Source organism: Accipiter gentilis, chromosome 15 (genome assembly GCF_929443795.1).
Source record: "Accipiter gentilis chromosome 15, bAccGen1.1, whole genome shotgun sequence".
Taxonomy (NCBI): domain Eukaryota; kingdom Metazoa; phylum Chordata; class Aves; order Accipitriformes; family Accipitridae; genus Astur; species Astur gentilis.
This window is the reverse complement of record NC_064894.1, coordinates 24,974,008-24,998,610: the sequence shown is the minus strand read 5'-3', so window position 1 is coordinate 24,998,610 and position 24,603 is coordinate 24,974,008. Positions and strand designations below refer to the sequence as shown.

Genomic DNA, 24,603 nt, shown 5'->3' with positions numbered 1-24,603 from the left:
TCATAAAAAAACCAAAACAAACACCCCCCCCCAAGCCCCCGCAGCTCAGTAAATATATTGCATCAGTCTTTCCCCTGCTCTTCTCCCTTCCCTGCAATTCTAAGTGACTTCCTAGTGTAAAAGCACTAACAAATACCCACACCGCATATTTGTCCAAACACAAGCCAAATAAAATCAGATGGCTTCAGAAAGCAACATTTAGGCAGTGTGATGGTTACTGCATCAAACTCCTGGACTAAGAAACTCCTGTTCAATACTGCACACCATAAAACATTTAAAATCATTAACTAAATAGAAAAGAAAAAAAAAAAAAGGTAAGCTAGTGGATTTGAAAACTCATCAATCTATCTTAGAGGCATGTGCAGAGATTCAACTGTATGATCAAGCTTTAAGTTTCAACTGATGGCTGCTGCAGAGCAGCTGTAAAAACAGGGAAAGTTTTGTACTACTCAGTTCTAAACATTACTTGTGCTTCTCCAGACCCTTGTATACCAAATTATGTATCTTCAGATAACAGAAGGATTACACTGCAATCTTAGTAACCAGGTTTTCTCCTAAAACAACTTCTTACTAAAGGTTCTCTGGCCAACTCCACTCTGATCTACTGTTATTTTTCCATCACCATTTTATCTCCACAACTTTATTGTCAAATGCACAAACTTCAGCCTCTCACCATCAATGTTCTGCTAGCGAAATACCAAGTCCCTGGTCATGGGGGTACTACAAGTAAAAAATGCAATCACTCATCCTTTAAAAACTATAGAATTCAAATATTCAGTGAAACTAAGTGGTTTACTATGAGTCAGATGGCTACAGAAGCCAAATTATTAATAAAACACTACATTGCTAATGGTTTCCATAACAGAATGACATTCTAAAAAGCCAAAGACTAACTTGGAAAGAATAAGATCTTGTGAAGGTTTTCTTTCAACAAATCAAGCTTACACAAAACCAGTAATATTTTTATGGATGCAACTGAAGAACATGACAAACAAACAGGCTGCAGAAAGCTCATTTACACTAAAGAGGAGATGATCAGTTGAAGAAGTCACCTGTTTCTCACTGTCTTTGTTTTTTGTTCTGTTTTTTAAATCTGCCACATCTGTACCTACATTATGCAGGCCTACCTAATCTTTCTCTGCCAGCAAAAGATGCATTTTCTTGTGCATGCATCATGCATCACACTGCAGAGTCAGGCTTGAAGTCTGGCTGGTTTTAGTTTATTTCTACTGATACACTGGGAAGGTGAATACCAGCTACTTAGAATTTGTTTTATTTACACTTTCACATCCCTTAACCTAAAAATAATAATACAAATTTTCATGAAAGCAGGCAACACAAATTGTGCTCACAAACTGTGCAGTGCTCGTGAGAATATTGTAGTTCTCCACCACGTTCTACACCTCTTTAACAGTTCTCAGTCAGGGGGACTTTGTTTTCTTTCTCTCTTCTCCCACTGCACAGAGCAGCCACAAGTCTGGAGATAAGAAATTCCAGGGGATGAATCAGCCCCATGAGCCAAAGCAAGTGAAACCAAAAGGGAGCAGCCTTAGATAACTGGTCCCTGTTGTTGCAACACCAACGTCAGTATTTTCCACAGTCCTGGCTCTCAGCATTCTCCTTCCTCCACCCCCCCTCCCCCAGCTCACCTCACATGCTCTACATATTCCTTTTCGATCCCAGCCTTCCTTTCAACACATCCTCCCCTCCTCCTGTTTTTCCATTCAGGCAATCCCTCCTACAAAATTCCACTTCAAAATAATGACTAACAATATTGCCACGCCATCTGTTTTTGTAACATATCACTCTTTCTACACCTTTTAACACTCCATTTATACAGAACATAATTTTTTTGGAGTGAGGACTATCCACCATTATCTGCACACTGCCTAAAACAACTTGTTTCTGTTCTTAACTCTTTCACCTTTAATATAGCAGTGGTTAAAAATTACTATTTATTTCCTTGATTAGGTTTCCAACTGCTGGCATAAGAACACAAGCTCACCAAACCCTGACATGCTGGCACAATCTGTAAGTGCTTAACAGAATTTTATTCTGTTCTTGCCATCTATCCTAAGGTGGGGGGGGGTTGTTGGTGGGGTTTTTGTTTGTTTGTTTGTTTAATATATCAGACTCAAACCAGGAATCTAGACTGTAAAGATACTAGATACTAAATTCACCTCTTCATGGGAATTACAGGTTTACAAACGTACACATGAATGCACAAATTCCTTAAGAACTATACATAAAAAAAAACATAATGAAGAATGCCCTGAATTACCATGGCAAGTTAAATTACTTTACGCACAACATATACTACTTTTCTGAAGGAAAACGTGGGACAATTTAAAACTGTATTTCTGATACAGAACACCTTTTTAGTCAAATGATGACTTACGTTTAGTTATTTCACATCATTCTTGTGTTTTCTGTTCAGGTAAAACATACCATCAACACCCAGAAAATACAGACCCAGGATTTATTACTTTTACATAGTCATACCATACCCAAGATATCTATATAGATGTTTTATAAACACTACAAAACAAACCTTGCTGTAATCAGAAATGAAGCGAAGTGTCTATACTTTCACCTCAGTGGATGGCATGTTAAAAAAAGGAAGAGGTAACAACAAAACACACACTGGACAGCTCTAAAACAGATTTGACTGTTATGCAGTGGGGAGGGAAATGAAACTTAAGTGAGGAGAAGCAGCCTTGTAATAATGGAATACAGAGGCCAGTCATTTGTGGTGTACTCTAGAGGTCAATACTGAGGCCAATATTGTCTAACATCTTCATTAATGACCTGGACATTGAACAGGTGCACCCTCAGCAAGTTTGCAGACGATAAAATTTGGAGGAGTGCCTTATACACCAGAGGGTTGTGCTGACATTCAGCAGGACCTTGACAGGTTGGAGAAATGGGCAGAGAGGAAGCTCATGAAGCCCTACAAGGGGAAATGCAAAGTCCTCACCTGGGGAGGAATAACTCCATACATCACTACAGGCTGGAGGCAGTCTGTCTGGAAAGCAGCTTTGCAGAAAAGGACCCAGGGGTCCTGGATGAACACAAGCCAGCAACACGCCTCAGCTGCAAAGAAGGCCAACAGTGTCCTGAGCTGCATTACAAAGAACAACACCAGCATGTCGAGGGGTGTGACCCTTCTCCTCTACTCAGCTCTGGTGAGATGCATCTGGAGTGCTGGGTCCAGGTCAGGGTTCCCCAGCACAAGACAGACATGAACATACTGGAGCCAGGCCATGAAGATGATTAAGGGCCTGGAGCATGGGACATACAAGGGAAGGCTGTGTGAGCCAGGATTTCATAGCTTCAAGAAAAGAATTGGGAGTGTGGGGGAAGGATCTTACCAATGTGTATAAATACCTGACGGGAAGCAGTAGAGTGAGTCTGACTCTCCTCAGTGGCTCCCAGTGAATGGACAAGAGGCAATGGGCACAAATTGAAACACAAGAAACTTTAAAAAAAAAGTTTTGAATGGGCTTTTTTTTTTTCCCCTTCCTGTTGTTTGTTTTGTTTTACTGTGAGGGTGGTCAAACACTGGAACTTACCCAGACAGGTTGTGGCATTTCCATCCTTGGAGCTGGTCTAGGTGATCCTGCTTTGAGCAGGGCACTTGGACTAACTAGATGATCTCTAGAGGTCCCTTCCAACCTCAACATTAATCTGAGGGTAAAAACACACTTCTAGTGTAGGAAATAGACAAACAGATAATACAGCAGAACTGGGTTGGTTTTACTGCTCCTATTTAGGCCTAACAGTAAGGATGGTTAAGCCTCAGTTCTACAAAGCTAATTCAAACAGCTCAAAAGTTAAAATATTTGACACCAAGTATTTCTAAAAAAAAAATTCATTTTATCTCAATGTAAAGAAACTGCCTGTAATCTCTTCTAATTTCCTACCAACAGTAAAATTGTTTTCAATGCTTACAAATGTGAATGCCACAAAAACATTTGCTTAATGGTCAATGGATGAAACCATACAAGAACATGAAGGAAGATTCACCCGCAATGGAAGTATTTTGTAGCATTTTAGCTAGGTTAAATAAGTAACTTTTTAAAAGGAAATATAAAAGCTGCTATATGGAGAACTCCGGAAAATAACCTCCTCATCTGGATAATAAATATAATAGGGGTGGTAGCAATAAAAATTTGTTCGTTACTGATCTGAAGGCAGTACCTGCAGAAGTGAGGGCTGAATCAGTTTCCAATTCCCACTGCTTAATAAGAACTGTGCTATACAGAAACCCACCTAGGTAGTTTCAAACACAAAATGAAAGACTCATTATACATCTCATTATACAAAACTCAAGAAAACTTGTATTGTAAACCTCCCCTGAGGAGTAATGCCAAGCATTATGGATTAGGTGCAACATTCCACAGCCCTTTCAATATTCTCACCGAGTACTGTATGTTGATATTGCACCTAAAATAGGACATACAGCCTTGCTGTAGTAAACACTGGTTTAGTCAGCAAACAGTACAGAGGCACAACTTGAATGTAAATAAGCAGTGGCTGCTCCTACTTTCTCTGTAATTTTCAGGAAAAGAACCTGTAACTGAGGGACAAACCCAACCTAGTAATGGTCTCTGTAATGAATATTCTTTTTTTTCTTCTTCTTTCCAAATCTAAATCAGTTTTCACTAACACCACCACAACCTTCCAGTAACTTTTATAGCTGAAAGGTAATAATCTTAGACAACTACTTGGCAACCTTTCCACACCATTTGCATGCAACTGTGTTTACTTGGACACACAAACAGGCTGTACAGAGCACCTGGATACTCACTGCTGACAAGAGTAATCTCAGTAATCACAGAATGGTTGAGGTTGGCAGGGACCTCTAGAGTTCACCTGGTCTACCCTCCCTGCTCAAGCAGGGCCACCTAGAGCTGGTTGCCCAGGACCACATCCAGACAGCTTTTGAGTATCTCCAAGCACCATGACTCCATAACCTGAGAATCTGAGAAGGCATGCACATGTACACCAAGGTCGCATAACACGAACTCATAAACATGCAGTCAACATGACAGGCTGCATATATACGAGAGGGGGAAGAAGTCATCTGAAATGGCTGTCTGCATGCCGATCACAGAAAAGCTGGAGCATACAGACATCAAATGGTTCCATGATAAGCCATATGGCCCACTCCAACCAGCAAGCGTGAAGTTTCATTTAAATGGCCTGCTAAAAAACCCACAAACTTCTACACACCTTATAACTTCTCTGTAATAAAAAGCAGTTCTTGAAAGAAATGAACCTTAACAAACATGCATGAATGAAGCCTATGCAAACACTGGCATTTCAGACAGTCCCTATATCTAGTACAAACTTCTCCAGTATTTGTTTAGAATCTTCTATATTTTGGGCTCTATCCTCAGTCTTAAAGTAACTGTATCACAAACAGAAAAATACTGCCTGTTTACAAGCTCATATACTTGATTATTCCACTACATTCCTCAAAATTATTGCTTTCACCAGAATACATATAGGTATCATGAATAACAGTGCAATTACAGCCTAACTATACAGACTTCATGGCAAATCTTTGCAACCAGTCCCTGGACCTTGTTAATCAAGCCTAGGCCTTAATGTTATATTTGTTACCACAACTATAGCTTTGGTCAACACATAAAAGAACATTATTTTATTGTTTACATTAATTTATTGTTGGGCAGGGTAGTACCACAGAAATAACACTGCTTGTAGACATTAGATTCTTCACTGTACTATCAGTTCTGTTATTGATTTGATGTGGGACCCTAAGCAAATCCATTCTTTTCTTTACACAGGTATACCTTGCTGTCTGTCAAGAACATGTTCCTGAAATGCGCAGTAGCAATTCAATAGACAGTGAAGCATTTTTTCCCCATAGAATAAATGTAATATAGAGGAGACATATACAGGAACTTAAAAACACACACACAATTGTAACACACAGGGACAGCATGTATGACATGGCGGACAGAGAAGAAGCAGCAAATTCATCGGCTGTCAACTCGACATCCCATGATGACAGATGAGGAGGATGAGATGCTGGCTTTTCAGAAGCTGGCTTTGCAATAGCTGGAGATACCAAATGCTTAATTAAAAAAAAAAAAAGAAGAAAAGTTGACTGCTAATTGTCCTGAAATTTTGATCAGCAGATCTCCCTTAACATGAGGCTAAATCTCCAGTGACCCTGTCCAATCATTCTGAAAGATTTCAGCTGCTTCATCTGTGAGACCGAACATCCGCTGTAAATCTTTTAGTGTGAGTGTTCATGCTGCCTCTTTCCAAATGGTTACATTTTCCTTGTCATCATCATCCTTCTCAGAGGCCCACTGCACACGGAGGTCAATCAAGTCAACCAAGAGTAAAGGACAAAAACAGTGTAATGACAACAGTTAGCAGAACAGGGTATTAAATGATCAATACTGGAACTCTGAAATGAGAGACAGAGAAGAAATGGACAGCATGGTGCTACCACACCTGTTTCCTTCTTCGAGTGATTTATCTTGTCTACTCAGACTGCAAAAATTACTAAGCAGGAGCTGTTTCTCACTGAGTGTTTACACATTATCTAATCCTGCCAACCTCAGTTGTGATATGCATGTGCTACTCTGGTAAAAATGAGAGAGAGACAACTATTTTCAGGCCAGTGTGTTATTTTGAGGAGGTTCATTTTACACACTGAAAAAGAAGATATTTCAACAAGCAGCCAAAAAGCACCCTCAAGAAGTAACAGAACTGGAAGTTGTAGCTGAGAGAGATATGCTGTTAGTCTATTTCCAGGGACACTGATCATAAAAATCAGTCCCAAGTTATATATTAGACCCAATATAGGTGCAGCTACTTTGTGAAACACTTTCAAGTCTGCAGCTGACGGAGTTCGAAGCACATAGTGTCAGTTATACATGTATTTTTTTGACAAAAGCACAAATATATTCAGTGAGTTGACCAAGAGGTACTCTACAGTAGCAAACAGTATGAAACCAGCATCTCGATTCTAGTTAGAGCATCCATTTTGTCACAGTATTTTAAGGTTTATTTAAGACACAGAATTAAAGGACACCATATATACATGGGTACTAAATTTGCTGCTTAACAAGTTTCACGCCAGTGGAGCAGAATCTCACAGTTTATTCAGGCAGCCTCTCATTGTTCAAACAACTCAGCAGGCAATCTATACGAAGTATGTAACAAATGCCTCAAAAAAAGGAGGTGGTTCTTAAAAAAAACCCCAACAACAAACACAAAACAACAACCAAAAAAACCCCTACAAAAACCCCAAAACACATTAGAAAACACATCCTTTTAAGAAACAGGTAAGTTACAAGCTAATGACCTCCAACCACATCACTGACAAAACTCAAACATTGGAAACAATCTCAGAATACATACATTATCTCAAATTCCTCATTCCTACTCCAGCCCTGTTCACATCCCACAGAAGCTATGAACCTCTGGAGAAAAGAGAATCAAATGGACATGAAGCTATATTTCAAACAGCTCTTCAGAAGCATGAGAAGCCTGCCAGTGCAAGATGCAGAAATGGTATGCTGGAAGTGAAGCTCTGCTGTACAATGCTGAAAATCTTCTAGTCCATGCTGCAGTCCACAGAACAACCCCCATCAAGAGTTGTACACTGGTATATTTGGGGAGAGGGTGTGAATAGGTAAAAGGCAGAGGCATAAGCCTCACCACAATGGCTGTATCCTATTTTGCATCCTCTCATTATGAAGCCACAGAAGGGACTGGAAGACTGTTGACAAGAAGTGCCCACTTCTGGGAAATGGAATATGGGAAATAGCAGCAACTGGAATGATGCTCAGCTGTGAACATTGGGATAATGAACTGAGGAGGCTACGGGAAAAGACCATGGTGGGACAGAGTGTCTGAAATGATACCAAAAATGAAGGGAGAAAAAAAGTTAATCAGGAGCTGACCTTAGGAAGCAGCAAGTTCCTGCAATGAGCTCATTCCTCAAGTGAGCAGCAACAAAGGAGAGAAAGACACTGGGATGGGATCAGATATACAGCCTAGCCAGGTCAGTGAAGGGGGAAAGGGGAGGGAAGAACAGAAGAAAGAAGATAAGCAGGCCCCCTCACTGCATCATACCAGAGCTACTGCTGCTGGAAAGGAGCCAGATCTGAGCTGGAGCGTTTGCCTCTGCTTTTTTCCCCTCTCACAAAACCAAGGAGAAGTGAAGCCACCAAACTTGGATGTCTACCTGAAATGCATTCAGCTTTTGCTGACTATAAACCCCTACTCTAAATTACACCTACCCTTGGCAAAACTTGTAATCAAAAGCACGCAAGAGTAACTTAAAAACATTCTCTTCTCTGGCTGAGTTTTTGTGCTGCCCTGAAGTGAGATTCATTCTTGGATCAGTGATTTCATAATCTAAAATACAAAACCCTTCAAAAAGAGACAAATACATAAAGTGGCAGTTGAGGACCGCAGAGTTATATTATTCCTCAAATTACACATTGCTTTTTCTTCGGTAAATTCCTTATCTGCCTTCTCCAAAGGCCCTCCTGCCAATTGAACACGCATTTCCCAGCCTAACACTCTTCAAAAGCAATTCTAAAATGTCCACCTATTTCTGTAAAATTTATCATGTATATCAGCCTCAAATCATGCCCAAATAAGAAATGTGATTTTAAAAAATATTTCAATTCTCCGTTTTACAATATTCATTATCATACACCAACAGGTATCTTGTATGAGGTTTACAACTGGTCTCGTCAGCTACTTGCACTCAGTCTTGTGAAGTGAAGCAATAATTTAGCAACCTCAGCTCGTTTGTTAATGTCTCCCCTAACGTGACATCTAGTTGCACCCCAATTTCTTTATGTATGGATTTACAGTTTGGTTCTGTCTTCCTGCAGTTGAATAAGCACCTGACAGAAACACCCAACTGACCGTTTACATGCTTATTTTGAAGTGGTCAGTGAAATCTTGAGGAATGACTCCAAGAGCCTGAAGTGGCCAAAAGCTAGTAGGAAATAAATCAAAACTTTGATACCTCTATACACCACAACTTAGCAACAAGAATGACAATTCAAGAATTACCAATTAAACAGAAGACCACACATAAACAGAAAATTCAATTTTCATTATGATTTCACTCTAATAAACAGGCCTTGTAGTTTCTCAAAGTTTTGGGGTTTTTTTTATGAAAAGCATTTACAAAAATTGCTAGCTACCAAAAAAGAAATACCGCCTGAGAAGATAATGAAATTTTGTTTCATAGTTGACCACTACATAGTGAATTAAAACTTATTGTTTTTAAATATAATCAGCAATATTACGAGACTCCTTTATAGATACAAAGACTACTATATCAAATAATAGCTATGGTCTTATACAACAAGGTGTAAATTTAACACTGCTTTCATTCCATTACCACCATGGCAGCGTTGTAGCATTTTTGAAATTATACTTTTGTCCAAGTCACAATGTCAACAGACATGCCAGTCTGCTTCAAGCACCAAACCGCTAAAATGGAATGGCTCGACCAGCTAAGATGAATTCAAACATAAATTCTAGTAGTGCTTCACCTTTTGCTATTGTAGTCAGAATTTTGCTCTTTGTATTTCACAGAACAGCAGAAAATCGTAGGCGGATCTTTGGGCTTAAACAGAATTTTGATTCCTTGCCTTTCAAGCTCTTATTACGCAAAGATGTAGGACGTCAAGAGATGACTCGCACAGTCTTGCCAAATACAATGACATTTCTTCTTCAAAAGACCTAAAGAAGTTGTGAAATGTTATTGCCAACACAGTCCATTGCAGGAGTTCATCCTTCCATAATTTTTAACTAAAAGTCCATTTTTTACCTCCCCCAACCACCATACCATGAAGCATTTTAATTTTATAGATCGTACCAGCAAACCTTTACAAACCAATTGTTTAGTACAGGATTACATAAAAGCCCTCAATGCTAAGAACACTGGCAACCCTTGTCATTCATACACCTCACTGAGCACAATACCTCCAGAAGAGGCAGAAAGCATAGGTAGGTGGCTTCAGAACCAACATCCATAGCTGATACTAGACAGAAGACACAGTGCTGCTAGACGCTTTGACTTTCTGAACATATGCATAAAGCCCCTTCCACGTACCAATCAATCCCCCTTCACTCAGCAGGTGGAATTTGGAGTCTGTTCTGAACCTGACTCCCAATTAGCTGCACAGCATGGACACACAGCTTTAAACATACTAAGATTCATGCAGAGTTAATCACGCCGGAGGTGAAGCAGCCTATACACACATAGTGGTTTGCTGTCACGTAGGCAGCATGGCAACTGAACACCTTTCCTGCAGGCAAGACGTACACGTTAAACCCAGCGAGAAAAGGTTATTCTTATCCAGACCAACTCAAGTGAAGACAAGCATCACACTGCCTGTAAGCCAAACAATAAGGACACCCCGTTGTCTTATACAGTATGTTAGAAGCTGTTTTTACTATTTCTTTTTCCTCAAAGAAAATATCAATGTAGATGTAGGTGACTAATACTTTATTTCATTTTTGTATTTCAACTCTCAAGTAAATAACTGGACAGCCCTTTCTCTGAAGTCACACACGTTACTTCTGACAATGACTGCGCAGGTCCAACACCTCTGAAAAAGAGGCAGAATTACATTTGTCTCCTTTTTTAAAAGAGAAAAAAATAACGCAGAAACGTAATAAGTTCTTGAAGCTTATTAGTAAACATTACTAAAGGTATAGAAAGGGAAAAAAAAGCCATTAAAAAGTTTAACAAGGAAATAAATAGAAGATAGCCAAGTCACACTTCCTTTGCAGACTGTAGTGAAGTGTCTTCTCTAACCAATACGAATTAGAAATGCTTCTATTATGCAAACTAATGTTAAAGTTTATGGTTTGGGAAGCCAGGGATTTCCTACTGTGTTCCTAATAGCTGGACAACTAAAACTGTTTCACTGTTTACTTTATGATGCCGCATTCATGATATGTATGGCATAGCCTAAACATTTTCTTAAAAGAAAATAAGCCTTAATGAGTTAACCACATGCACCCACAGAAAGCCTGCTACCTGCCAGACAACCTCAGGCTCTACATTTTTTAATAATGAAATAGTTACTCATGCCATTACATAAATATTATTACATAATATCTCCTTTGTATGCAAAATTGGAACTACAATAAAATAGGTCCCACTATTTCAATGTTGTATCTATTAATCCCACTCATCCACTTAAGAATTTGGAGCTGTAGATGCATCAGATCACAACAGCTTTAATATCTCACATTCCTCTGTGCCTAAACAGAGAACAGACAGATAATTCTAAATAAAAAAACCACAACCAAACCCCAAAAAACCAACAACAACAAAAAAATCTGTTCTACTATAATAGCTGGGTGAAGAGAAAGATACTGTTACTGTGCTTTTTTTATTTCATGGTTTTTTGTCTTGCCTAACGTTTAATGTATATACCGGTACCTCATTTTCAACATGTAAGTCCATAAAATATGCAGAAATACTTTAATTCCCAAGGTCAGCATTACACAGTGTAACTATAAAGGGATTACAAGCAATGACGCTTAACATGTCTAACATCTCAGAGAACAGGGGTTTTCCAACTTCATATTTAACGTATGTGTAAACTACAATAAACATGAGCTACGTCTTCCTAAATACTAAATTCGTTAGAAATTTGTTCTGACGGTCAGAAACATACTTGAGACGTGGGAAGACTGTAACCGTGAGTCCATAGGGAAGAGGCAACCAAGAAGCGGGATGTGACATTAGGAAGTCCCGGGGGGCAACATGTGGCCAGCGGTTAGGACGTTCCCTTCTGCAGTGCAGCACCCATGCCTGTCGTTTTACGCCGTCTGTACCACGCTAGCGTACGACCAAGACAAACCCCCCACTTTCTAAGTCCTGCACAAGTCTGATCACTCGTGACTACGTTCGAAGGTTTCCCCCCTGTACGCTCACCCTTTCGCTATTCGCCCCGCAGGAACACACCTCCTGGTGTGCCGCCTTTACCACCCCTCCCCATGCCCACACGCCGTTACCCTGCCCTTTACGGGGATCGCGGGGCGGGGGGGGGAGCGCGGGGCCGGCGGCTACTCCCGGTGTTTGCACAGCTGCCGCCGCTCGCCCGGGGCAGCCCCCAACCCCCACCCCACCCCCCCCCGCGCCGCGCACAAAGCCTTGCCGGCCGCGGGCCCTGCTCCTCCCCGGCCCGCACCTGCGGCCCCCCACCGCCACCGGCCGGGGGTAGGTGGGGAGGGGTGGTGGTGGTGGTGCGCGGCGCGACACCTCCGCCCGCCGCGGCGACGGCTGCCGGGCTCCCCCGCGGGGACACCCGGGGCAGGTACCGCTCCTCGCCGGCCGCCGCCGCCCCGCGGTGTCCGGCTGGGCCCGGCGCGCTCCCTCACAGCCGCCGCTGGCAGGTGAGACGCGCCGCAGCGGCGGGGGGGGGGGGGCGCGACCCAGTCACAAAGAGCAGGAGCTGCCGCTGCCTCCGCCGCGGGGAGGTGGGGGGGGGCCGGCGGCGGGCCCGGCGCCAGCAGGACCCGCGCCGCAGCGGGGCCGTCCCCGCCCGGCCGTCGAAGCGGCGGCGGCGACGACGACGACCGGGGGTCTCTTACCTGCAGGGGTGGCGCCGAAGACTCTCACGACGGGCACCCGCCTGGTCGGGGCCTCTCGGAAGTGGGACTGGCAGGGGTCCAGGCCGGGCAGCGGGCTGCCCATGTAGTAGTCGGCAGTCACGATCCGCACTGAGAACATGTTTGTTGGCCGCCGCCGCCGCCGCCGCCGAGGCACGCACTGAGGGAGGGAGCGAGCGCGGAGCCCGCACGGCTCCCCCCGCCGCAGCGAGCGAGCGAGCGCAGCCCCCCGCCTAGCCGATCCTCGCCCGCCCGCCCGCCGGCGCGCGCACGCCCCGCCGGCGCGCGCGCAGCCTTCCCCTCACACACGCTCGCTCGCTCGCTCACACAGAGAGAGGCGCGTGCGGGGGCGCGCGCCCTTCTCTGTCTGTCGCTGCTCGCTCGCTCGCGCTCTCTCTCCTCCTCCTCTTCCCCCCCCCCCCCCCGCCACCGCCACCGCCGCCTCCTCCTCCTCCTCCTGCTGCTGCTGCTGCTGCTGCTCCGGGCGCGTGCGCGGCGGCGCGCGCTCGGCCGGGTCGCCCCCGCGGGGGGGCTCTTAGAGCCCGGCCGGCCGCGAGCGCCTGACGGGCAGCGCGGGCCCGTCCCCCCGCAGCAGCGCGAACGCCTCAGCAGCAGCAGCAGTAGCGGCGGCGGCAGCTCCCCGGCTCCGGGCTGCAGCTGTTGTTGCCATGATGATGATGTCACGGACGCAACCATTGGGGGAACGGGGAGGTGGACGGGCCGTGTGTTGGGGGGGAGAGGAGGGGGGCAACGAGCGGGGGAAGTGTTACTTCCCAACACGCACACCCGCCATCCCACACCCCGTCTTTCGGGTGGGCTCGGCGGACGGGGCGCGAGTGCGCGCGGGCGTGGGGGAAACCTTTCCGATGCTTTACCCTCCTCCCCCCGGCGGCGGGAGGCGGGGGTGCTCGGTGATTCGGCGATCGGCCGCGCGGGCTGGGGTGAGGCTGCGGAATCCCGAGCCGCGGATGGGGCGGGGAGGGAGCGCTGCTGGGACACGATGGGGTTAAGCTGGGTCGGCCGCCATTTTGGATGCCGAGCCGCCTCGCTGCGGGAAGGTGAGTCTCCGCAGGCTGCGGGGGCTAACAAAAAAAAACCCAAAAAACCAAAAACCAAACAACAACAGAAAAATATGGGGGCGAGGGGGGAGGGCAGACGGGGAAACCTCCCGCCGCCATTACTCACGGCGGGGGGGGGAGGGGGGGCGCGTAGCGGCACAGCACTCCCGCCGAAGCCCTGCGCCCCCTTTGGCGGTAACGGTCCCTGCGCGCGGGGGGCGAGGCCTGCAGAAGGGCGGCGGCGGCGGCGGTTGGTGCCGTTGCCGAGCGCGCGGGTGGCGGCGGGGCGGGGCCGGACCGGGCGCGCTGCGGCGGAGCGGCGGGGGCCGGCCTGCAGCCTGCCCGCCGCCCCTCGGCCTCCTCCTCCTCCTCCTTCTCCTCCTCCTTCTTCTTCTCAGCGTGCTCCACCATGGCGCTCCTCCCCCGCCCTCACTCTCCCCACGGCCAGCGCGTTTCTTTCTACACCTCCCCCGCCATGGCTGCCCCGTTACCTTCCTCCCCGCCCGCCCCGGGGGTATAAAGGTCGGGCTGGGAGCTGCCCATGAGGGAGCGGCCTGCTGTTGTACGGCGGGTCCTCTCTGGCTGGGGAGGGCCGCCCCGAGGCCGGGGTCAGGCTCCTCGCTTCTTGGGCCCCAGCAGAGAGACTTGCGTTAATCGGGAGGAAGAGAGTCCCGAGAGCTGGGTGCCGCCCTGCTCCCCGTCGTTAATTCGGGTAAAAAAAATTCACTGAGGGTTTAGGTTTCTCTTATTTGGCCCTTTAGGGGAGCTTGGTTTGCGTTTTCCCTGCTCTCTCGTGCAGGTTTTCATGTCAAATGATAACAAAAAACAGTGAGTTGGGATTCCTGTTGCGGTCTCTTTGTCTCAGAGCTGAAGATTTGAGGGGGGGAAAAAACTACGCCAGATATCGAAAGAGTTGGCAGCGTGGAACATCAGCCTATAAAAAGGCCAAATATTCTTACATCTACTTAGAATGATTTTGTTACATGTGCGTGCAAGACTGGATGATATGAGACAAACGTACAAATCTATAAAATCTGACAAAAGTCCAATATGTAAAACATATGTTTCACATTTTGCTTACATATGTTTTGGTTTTAGATTTGAACAAAAGACAGGTCAGGCAGTTGCTACCCTTCATTTTTTCATTGTAATGAACAGGAAGCTTGCCTGTCTACTCAAGGGTAACTGGTTTCCTACTCTTTCTTTGTAAGCTGTTTATGTTCACTAGCTCACATCTGTTTTCCTCCTTATACTCATTTTTATGCAAACAGAAAAAAAGTCGAACTACCTAGTTATCAAGAAATCTTGCGTCACAGACGTAAGTAGTTGAAATAGGGTTGAAACCCAAACTAATTTAATTGTATCTAAAGAATAACTGAACTACAACTTTAATTTTTTGACAGTTATTTACATTTGCAAGGTTAATATTTGGAAAACCTTTGGAACTGCAGGAATACTCTTACGAATCCTGAAATTTCACAAAGGCTGATAAATCACTAAGAGGTTACTGGTGAAGCATGTTAAGAAATAGCATCTCTAACTCTTGTTATTTGAATACATTTTGAACGGGTGCTAAGCTAATACATTTCCTGCGTTTTCCATAGGACTTTGGTAGGGACACTATACTCTTGTGTTAACTCTATTCTGTGCTCTGTTGTCTTTCTGTTCACATGGTCCTCTTAACTTCCTGAGCATTGTATCTTCCCACCGCTGTTTATTTCACCGACGGTTTAATGTCTTTGAACACTGGCAGATGTGCTCGGGTGCCCCTTCCTGCATGAGTTTAAGTTACTCGACATCAGCAGTCTGCTTCTGTACGAGGGGATACCAGTCCACTACTGTATTCTCTTGTCATATACATAGGCAGCAGAACATGATGTGCATCTGCACCTCGGCTGGGTGGGTACATAATCCAAGACATTTAAGCTACTGGACGATTCTGGCTTTTTCTAAATGAGCGTGGTATGTGAGGTGTAGGCGCAGGTTTGTATCTGGTAGTCCTGCGGAAGAGAAAGCAATTGCCCACAATAGAATAGTGTAGATAGCTGGAATAACTAGCTTTTTAGAAGCATACAGCAGGATTCACTAAAGTACATAATTCAGAGTCTTTTATTTCATTACAAAAAATTTTATGTTTATTAAAATCAGAGAGAACCATGCTTTGAATTAGGAATAACTGTTGCAAATGGAAGGCAGCAGGACTGAGCCAAGAACAGCTGATACCTAACCTAGAGCCAGTTTCCTGTTCATATGAGGTATTAATTTGATTTCTGAAAGTGTTGATTGTTACTCTCGGAGAAAAAAATTAAGTGACTTCCCTTTTTGATGTAAGGAGCTTGATCCAAGTGGTAGTCTTACAGCCATGCAGACATTTATATGGAACTCACATGCTTTCTGAGCTGTGCCTTTTCAGTTTCCCTTCATTTCGTAGAATGCGGTTCTGCTTTCATTTTCTTCTTGTAGTCAAGTCAAGTTAGTCTGCAGGGTCACACCAAGGTAAGAATATATTTTCAGAAAAGGTTTGAGTCAGCACTGTCATGGGAGGTCCCCCTGCCCTCCTCCTCATGTCAGTGCAAGCATTTGAGTAGCTGCATAACAAACGGGATCGGAAACTGATCCAGGTGAAAGTGATCCAACTAAAAAATATGGGTTAGTTTTAACCTAGATCAGGTCCCTGATCTGCCTTATTATGTAGGTGTGTGAGAGCCTGTGCTTGCATAGTGGAGGAGGCAGTGCAGGGGCTGAGCTTGAGCAGCAGCAAGAAAAAGAGAACACTTCTTCTAGCAGTCTTGGCTTGTGGTAGCTTAAGATCAGTAGTTCAAGTTGCTGAAGTCTAAAAGTCAGTTTAACCCTTGCAGTAGGTGACAGTCACAAAGCCTGTTTCTGGATTTCCTACATTTCAGCTTCTGTGTCAGGGTTTGTCTTTAGCAGTTGTTTTATTTGGTGTTCGTGCATCTACTGTATATAAATTTTCTAGTAGTTTATCCTTTATTACCTGAAAATGGTGCCATCCTCGGATGTCAATAATTGCAAAAGGAAACATCATGGTTAGAGTGCACTACCACCCATCTTCCCTGGTATCTCCAAACTGTATGTACTCTCCCTAAAAGGTTTCACCCAGTTTTCTGTTATAAAGCAAGTCACCCCCTTTCTCTGTTCCTCCAGTTGCTAAGCAGCAGCTGTTCTCCCCATTAGCCAGCTATGTATTTGCATGAAAATAATCAAGCTTGAATATATAACTGCTTCTAATCATGCACAGTTAAACATCTGTACAATAAAAATTTGAGTATTAATAGTATTAGTTATCACCATAACTGATGACTGTTGTAAAAGTTAGAATTTCTCTACAGAGTAAAATCAATATAGTTTTGCCTTTTTTTTTTTTTTTAACAAAAGGCACATCATTTTTTTCTTTCTCTTAATCCTTACTGTGTACCTACTTAAAAAAAAAAAAAGGGGTCACAAAACAGTATCTGCAATTCACAAAAAAATTATAAATGCAAATATGAGCAGACACAGAACCATCTAGCGACTAAACACGATGGGGCCAGGGAGAAGCCACATTTTTCAAATATCTAATTATAGTAGCAGGATGCAACAGAATTTGATGATAAAAGTTTGGACTATAACACAAAGGTAGAATTTCGAACAGTACATCTTAACTTCAAAACTGACTTCTCTATCCGTGCTTGAGTTCCTGTTGATTTCCAGGATGTTCAGTATTTCTGAGGTCTATGGTCTGAAATCTTGGAGTGCTCTCTCAGTCTGGGGATGCCTTGGATTTATCCAAACTATATTTCAGAATGAGGGCTGAGTGTGGCCCGCATATTCTCAGGTGTTGATTTTTCAGGTGACAGAAACATGGTTTCTGCAGGGAGAAAACCTGGGCACACAGATCAGGAGTAGTATGTGGTCCACCCAGGTGGTATCCTGATGTAGACAGTCAGACTGTCTGCATTACACTGGAAGTTTATTTCCTGGTGTGCTCCACAGACTAAGTAAATGAAAAAAGGCTAAATCTTTAGACTAAAATATTTGGTGCTACACTGTGTAATTTTGGACTGCCAAACCTGTATGTACTTTGCCATGTATAAGAATCCATAGTCTCATGTTAGGCTCTCGGGCTCCCTAAACACTCAGTGCAAGAAGTAGACCTCTTAGTCTGCAAAAATGAGTACACTGGATGAGAAGCTGTCTAGAAATGCTGAGAAAGTATAAACTCAACATTCCCTTGCCCAAAGGAGTAAGGCTGAAGTCCTCTCTCAGGATTCTCAGTTTGGAGTCCTCTCCTAGAGTTAGGTACCTAAGCAAGTACAACTTTTATCTTATTTGGAGATAAAAGAACAGGGAAAGATAGCTCTTTCTTCCACGTTGAGCAGATCTGGGATTTGAAAACAGGTTTGCATTTCACACGAGTGCCTTAACAGTAGGTTAATGGATGAACTAATGCACCTATGCTAAATATTCGGGAAGATTAATTTCTGGTGGTCTTCCATGTTTTAAGAATGCTTATTAAACCACACATTATAGGCAAGGTACACAGGAGGATTCCTCATATGAAAGTTGTGACAAGCCTTGTTTTACTCCAGGTAGTTAGGCCCATTTATGCCAGAATTTGAGGCAACATTGTACATGCCCATCGTACCAGCGGAAAGTCAAGTACTGTCTGGATGTTATCAGATAAAAACCTAGGACAGTGTGTGAACAGCAAGGAATTGAGCAACTTGTGGATACCAAACTGGCCTAAAGTGCCACTTAGGCTGCTGAATTCCTTTGTGGAGGTAACTGTGCTTTGTAAATAATGCTTAAGATCCTAATTAATGAGATTTTTTTTAAAATTTTTTTTTTTGTTTAATTCTCAGTGAAGAGATACAGGCTAGGCAATAGGCTCTGAAGTGTAATGTAGTCAAATTCTGACAGAACCAGGGCAGTCACATATTTAATCAATGGCCTTACACCAACAATGTCTTACCACTAGAAACCTGATGGGAAAATTAACCTAGGTCTCAATTATGAAAATATTAGAAGTATCAAAGCAGTCTTTTAGCAAAGACTCTCAATAAACCTATCAGGGTAAGAATGGTGCCATGTGATTGGAGAGTAAGGTGTATTTGAAGGCCAGCCCAAGGAAGTGTTACATGCAACTGTTGCAGTATATGGCACATAGGAAACAAATTATAAGGTAGGATAAGCAAAGACATAGAAATAGCAAAAAATGTAACTTTGGTGTAGTAAAGGTAGATTTTGTTGGGGTAACTGGCTAGTTTTTTGATAAAATAAGCAATTTATTGACAAAGGAAATGGAGATTTAATCTGTACTTCATAAAAAGATTCAGTATAGTGCCATATGAGAAATTAAGTAGAATATGTAACGTAAAGAATTGCTAATGGGAAATGACAGTGGATTGTGTTGAAAGAAGAACTATAAAACTGGAAGCTGGCTACAGGTAGAGTCCGCCCATTTAATGTCTTTAGCGTAGTCCTATTTAGCATATAAATAAAAGTTACTGGTAACCTTAAGTTTGGAGGAGAACAGGCATATCATATAGGAAGGATTGTGTGGTTTGGATTGGAATAATAGGAATGCCGTAACATCTTGCATAGGAGAGGCAAGATTTTGCACTTTAGAATTGCTAAGAATTTTCTGCTCTGAACTAGAACGTCAGAAATGACAGAAGAGAAGATCTGGGAGTCAGGGTAGTATGAATCTATCCCCATGATGGGTCCTAAAAGATAAGTACAATCCTAACTGCATGAAGTGAGTTATGTCTATCAAAGCAAGTGATATATTGATATGATTATACATCTTAGTCATACCTTATTTGGACTATTTTTTAAGTCATCAAAAGGGATGAATTTAAACTAGAAGAGGTACAGAGTGGGGTTCTAAAAATGATCATGGATGTGAAAAGCCTGTTTTATCAAGAAGAAAAAAATCAGTTGGCTTCATCTAGAAAAATAAAAGATGAAAGAATATAAGTGAACTTTGTAAGTATATCTGTAACTTTGGAGTAAGCAAGAAAAAAAAAATTATTTAAGCCAAAGAACAGTGTTGATGTAGAATGATTAGATATATAAACTAGAAATTAACTTGCCATGAAAGAAGGTTTCTAACCAATGGAGGAATGCATTTCTTCTCTCGGTGAAAGTAGGAAGGCAGAGCATTTTAGCAAGTTTTAATATGGAAGTTGATGAGATTATGAAAAGGGTTATATGATATTTGCTGGTTATCACACATGACTGCACCTGATGATCAAAATTCTAGAAAAATTACATGTAGTTCCCTGAACATTTCAATAGTGGGTTCCTCTAATTGATGCAGACAATTTAGCCATTAGGATAAATGAGTATTCATCATCATTGTACAAAATACATTGTATACCATGGATATGGTATAGCTTTCTATTTCAGAAAATTTGACTGTAGCACAAATGCAACCATTGCAACACGTATTGTGGCCTTATGTATATGTTCATATGTGTAAATGAGTTGTGTATATGCATTCACATACATAATGTTTGTCTGAAAACGCAAAGATGCCTTTGACCATTTTTGTTTCCTGGGTTGTACATGCATTTAGCAACTTCCATTTCAAACAGAAGTTTTGATTGAAAGTTATTAATTTTTTTGTTTTGAAAGTAATAATTTTTTTCCCAACATTTGCAGGTCTTGCCTCATATCAGAAAAACCTACCAGTGTATGTGTGTACTGGAAAGTGCATAAGTATTCAAGAAAATAGTATTAACTGAAATATAAAAATTAATAAAGAATTACACATGTAACAATGTAGGACTATACCACTTTATTTTAAAGTTGAGAAAATATATTTAATTGAGAGGCAGCATATGCATAAGGTAGAGAAAATTATCAGTAAACACTTAATTTTAATTCTAAAGATGAGATTCCTGGTCTGTCCTATGCTGACAGAATTCTGCATGTCAAGAATGGATTGAGGTTCCCTCCCATTTTTGGAGAATGACCTACTGTCAAGAGCAAAATGTTTATATGATTGCATAAGGAATTAAGTTTAGTATAACAAGAACACACACGTTGGGGAACAGTTAACAGTATAGTAATAAGTGAAGTTTAGTGATGGGATGTATGACAACGAGAATTTCGTAGATGAAATTTAGTTAAGATGAACTGATTAAGTCTTAGATAAGGAATACTGCTAGAGCTGGTTTTGAGTGGCGTTGCTGAATCAGCGTAATTAAAAAACCTGATGTCTAGTGCTTTGGTCTAATGACTAAAAGTTGGATATGGACTTAAAAGAGAAAATTGTGTGTAATGGCATATAACACTTGAACATTAATACTGTTTGTGGGAATGGTATGTTCAACAATGAGAGTTTCTGGCAAGTAGTGGAGTATAAAGGGAAAAATGGTTGAGCATTTGAATAGCTTTTGTTGTAAAAATAAAAGTAATTGGTTTATTTTTACAACAGAGCTGCCAGTTGAGGCTGCATGCGGTTGATCCTTCCATCATCTCTGCATGTGTACATATCCCTACCAAACTCTGAAATTTCTATTCCATATGATGCAGCACAGGTAAATGGTTGTAAGAATTGTTTTTAAACAGGCAAGCGAAACATAATCTTTCATAGTCTAGTTCTAATAAACAGCTGAAGCATTTAGTTGAAACTGTCAGCTGAGAAATGTCTGGTGTGAAGAGAGTTAGCCCAAATGGTTCAAATAGTAAGTAATTAAAAAGATGACATAATGGAAAATTTTCAAGTACTATAACTGCCAAAAGCCCTATCAGTCTCCTATAACTTATGTAGCCAAATATACATGAGTATGTGGTTATTATTTGAATTTTTGTTGTTTTAAAATGTGAAATGTGTTTCTGTGAATGATTCACAGAAATGGGGCTGGATGGTAAGTGGTGAAATCCATTTAATTTTAGATGCTATATTTGTAGTTAGAATGTAGCCTGACTTATGGGAGGCATTCCTCATTCATGCATCAGGCAAAGTGAAAGAAACCTCAGTCCAATATGTAGATCACAAACAGCCATCTGTTATCCAAAAGAAGAGAGGAGTATCGCCATAAGAGTAAACTTAAAATGTTTTAAGATTAGATTAGGGATGGCAGAGCTCCATTAAATGCTTTGTCCATGTCTGTCAGCATTGATCCCTGTAATATATGAACGTATATGTTACGCTGCAGTTTCAGATGCCTACTGTTTTTTCTATTAGGACAATTACCTGTAGTCTGGAACTCAGTATATGTTTCCTGTATTGTCTAAATCTTTCTGTTCCTGATTGAGTATGTATATATAACCTTTTATCACCTTGAATAATTATTATTCCTTCTTGGGGTTTGTTCCTTTGAAATAGTTTTCCAGAACAAACTGAATGTTAAGAAGAAAGCATTTTGAACTTCCTACTTGCTTAGCTTGAGCAAGTAAGGTCACACTTGTATAGGTTTGTAACATTTCCTTTTGAGTCTTTCCAGCTCCCAAAGAATTTCTGTTATTTTTATGTGAATTCCATCCAATTTGCAGAGATCTTTCTCGTAATATGCCTAGTACTTGTTGGTGAATTCCAGGCATGGTTGTAAAGAGCGTGGATGAAGAATTTATGGTTTATGTCCAGAGAGTTTTTTACTTTGTTTCAGGCATCCATATGACCTCTATGTGTTGGGGAGAATTAATTACTTGAGCGTATTAATGTCTGGTCCACCAAGAGGCTTGAAGGACTTTGTTAGTTGTCCACAAATAAAACGTTCTACAGTCTGCCCTACTGCTGTACATAAACTGTTACCTTCATGCTCTAGGATACAGTGCTTCCAAGTATGCAAGTCAAATCTAAATTAGTCTCTTTGTTGCTACTCTGTTACAAATCTATTTGTAGTTCCTGCTTGCTTGTTATCCTTAGATCCTTTACAAATATTATGCCTTTGGGGTTATTTCCATCCTATTGAATATATTCCAGAATCTGTTCCAGAATATTTCTCTCAGTCATTTCCATAGCAGTAGCTTGTTTTTTCATGTACTCAATTTTGTTTTACTGTTTTCTGACTGCATTTCAGCCACACTAAGTTACTTTGAGGTGTATCAGTGTCCTCAAAGTTGTCTGCATGGTGGCCTCTCGGGGATTAATGAAGATGTCAAATAAAACAAGGCTTCACAACAGTTCCTGTGGCACCACGCATATAGACAGATTGCCACTTGTCCTTTTTCCTAGGTTTCTTTTATTTGCTGTCAGTTTTCACAGTTTTATCTTGAGCCCTACAATATTCACTGTTTTCTTTAAGCTTCAGAATTTTTACACAGTCATTGTGTCTTTGTACCTCTTGTTCAGCATCGTAGTCTATCCAACACATTCTGAGTGATTTTTGAGGTTTCATGAGAGTACCAAATGCTTTTGTATATTTGAATTATGTAATATCTAAAGATTTCCTTTGGACTGTGTATTTTGTTCTGGCTTTTGGGGAAAGTGTTGTTGTTTGGTTTATTATAGGCTAAATATTGCCTAGTATTCTGTTATTCTTAAAGGCTAACATTTTTGGACTAGTGTGTCCTGAAATTAAGTTTAGTGTAGTTTAGAATTTCAAAGGTGGTGCTCTTATCTAGATGTTTAAAAAACTAATTTTATGACTACTGAAACCTAGTTTCAAAAATATTCATTTACTAAGGACTTTTTGCTAGCATTCTTTTTTGCCCAGTACTCACATTGAAGGGATGATATTATTACATTATTATTATTATTATTACATATTGAGAAGATTATTTTTTTATTATTGTTATTAATCTACCAATTCTAGTAGTACCTACTAAAGGATGACACTGAAAATGCAGGCCCATCAGCACACAGATCTACCTCAACAATTTTGGAGTCTTGCAAATAAAATTAATTATCATACCAGTGTATTGGTCATTTTATATATCAAAGCATGAGATAGGTACAGTTGGAGATACAAACTTGGGAAGAAAACAAATTTATAGAGTAGATCTGCTAATCTAATGTGATAGGTTAATTGAAGTTAGGAATCATTGAAAGGAAAGACACCATAATTCTGTTTCCAGATTCTTGGGGGGGAAATTGTGTGTGTTGCTTATAGACTTCTAGTCGAGTACAGAAATCAGATACATTCTCTCTGGAAGCTGTGCAGTTAAGTGACTGAGACTGGATTCTGTTATAATATGGTGCGTGTTTCCTGCTGTCTCTTGAGTAATATTGCAGCTGCTTTAGTTAGAAAATCAGTAATACTTGTTTTTGTCCAAAAGCAGGAACTTGATGACTTGGCTAATAAGATTAGACAACACTGCCCCCAAAATCTGTAAAGTATTAAGCACTATGCCATAGTCCAGTCTCCCCACCCACTGCACCTCCACCTTCCTTTTTCTATGCTACTCTTTAAACTATTTTGTGGAGACACAACTGTGTATTGTGCATAGCTGTTTCTCTGAGGACAGCACTTGGGCTTTTGACCTATTTCATTTTTTTTCTCTAATAATTAATGATGCAATAATACTTGAGTGATGTGTTCACATTAGGACCATGCTTTTTTCAAAGAAAAAGATTGTTGAGTGAAAGTACGAATATGCAGGGAAAAGTAGGAAATGATTATGCTGTAAAAATAACTTTAAAAGAGTCTCAGATTGTTCAGAGAGGGAAGAGAGCCTTCCAAGGAGTGATCACATTCTCACACTCGGCTTTAAACACATTCTTTATCTTTAAAAGGAAACAGAAGAGAATCAGTCAGTAAATCAAATGTAGTTGTGGGCTTGTCTGCAAAACCATATCATTCTGAAATAAGGCGTTAAGACTGGACATTTGAAACAAGAATTGTCAGCGCCAAGACTTCTTGTGCTTTGAGAAAAATGGGCATGTCTTTCATTAAACAATACCTTTCCTGCATCTCCTGATTGTTTTTCATCATTGTCTCTAAAGATA

General features: G+C 41.7%; 1 protein-coding gene across 3 annotated transcripts in view; it reads right to left on the bottom strand.

The window, feature by feature from the left end:
• The window catches only part of REV3L (REV3 like, DNA directed polymerase zeta catalytic subunit), a 126,187-nt gene extending 113,301 nt beyond the window's left edge, over positions 1-12,886 (bottom strand). For all 3 annotated transcript variants that reach the window (XM_049817863.1, XM_049817864.1, XM_049817865.1), the window contains exon 1: positions 12,628-12,886. In XM_049817863.1, coding sequence (XP_049673820.1) covers positions 12,628-12,766 — 139 coding nt within the window. In that variant the 5' untranslated portion in view covers positions 12,767-12,886. The remainder of the gene's footprint in view (positions 1-12,627) is intronic.
• Between the last annotated feature and the right edge of the window lie 11,717 nt (positions 12,887-24,603).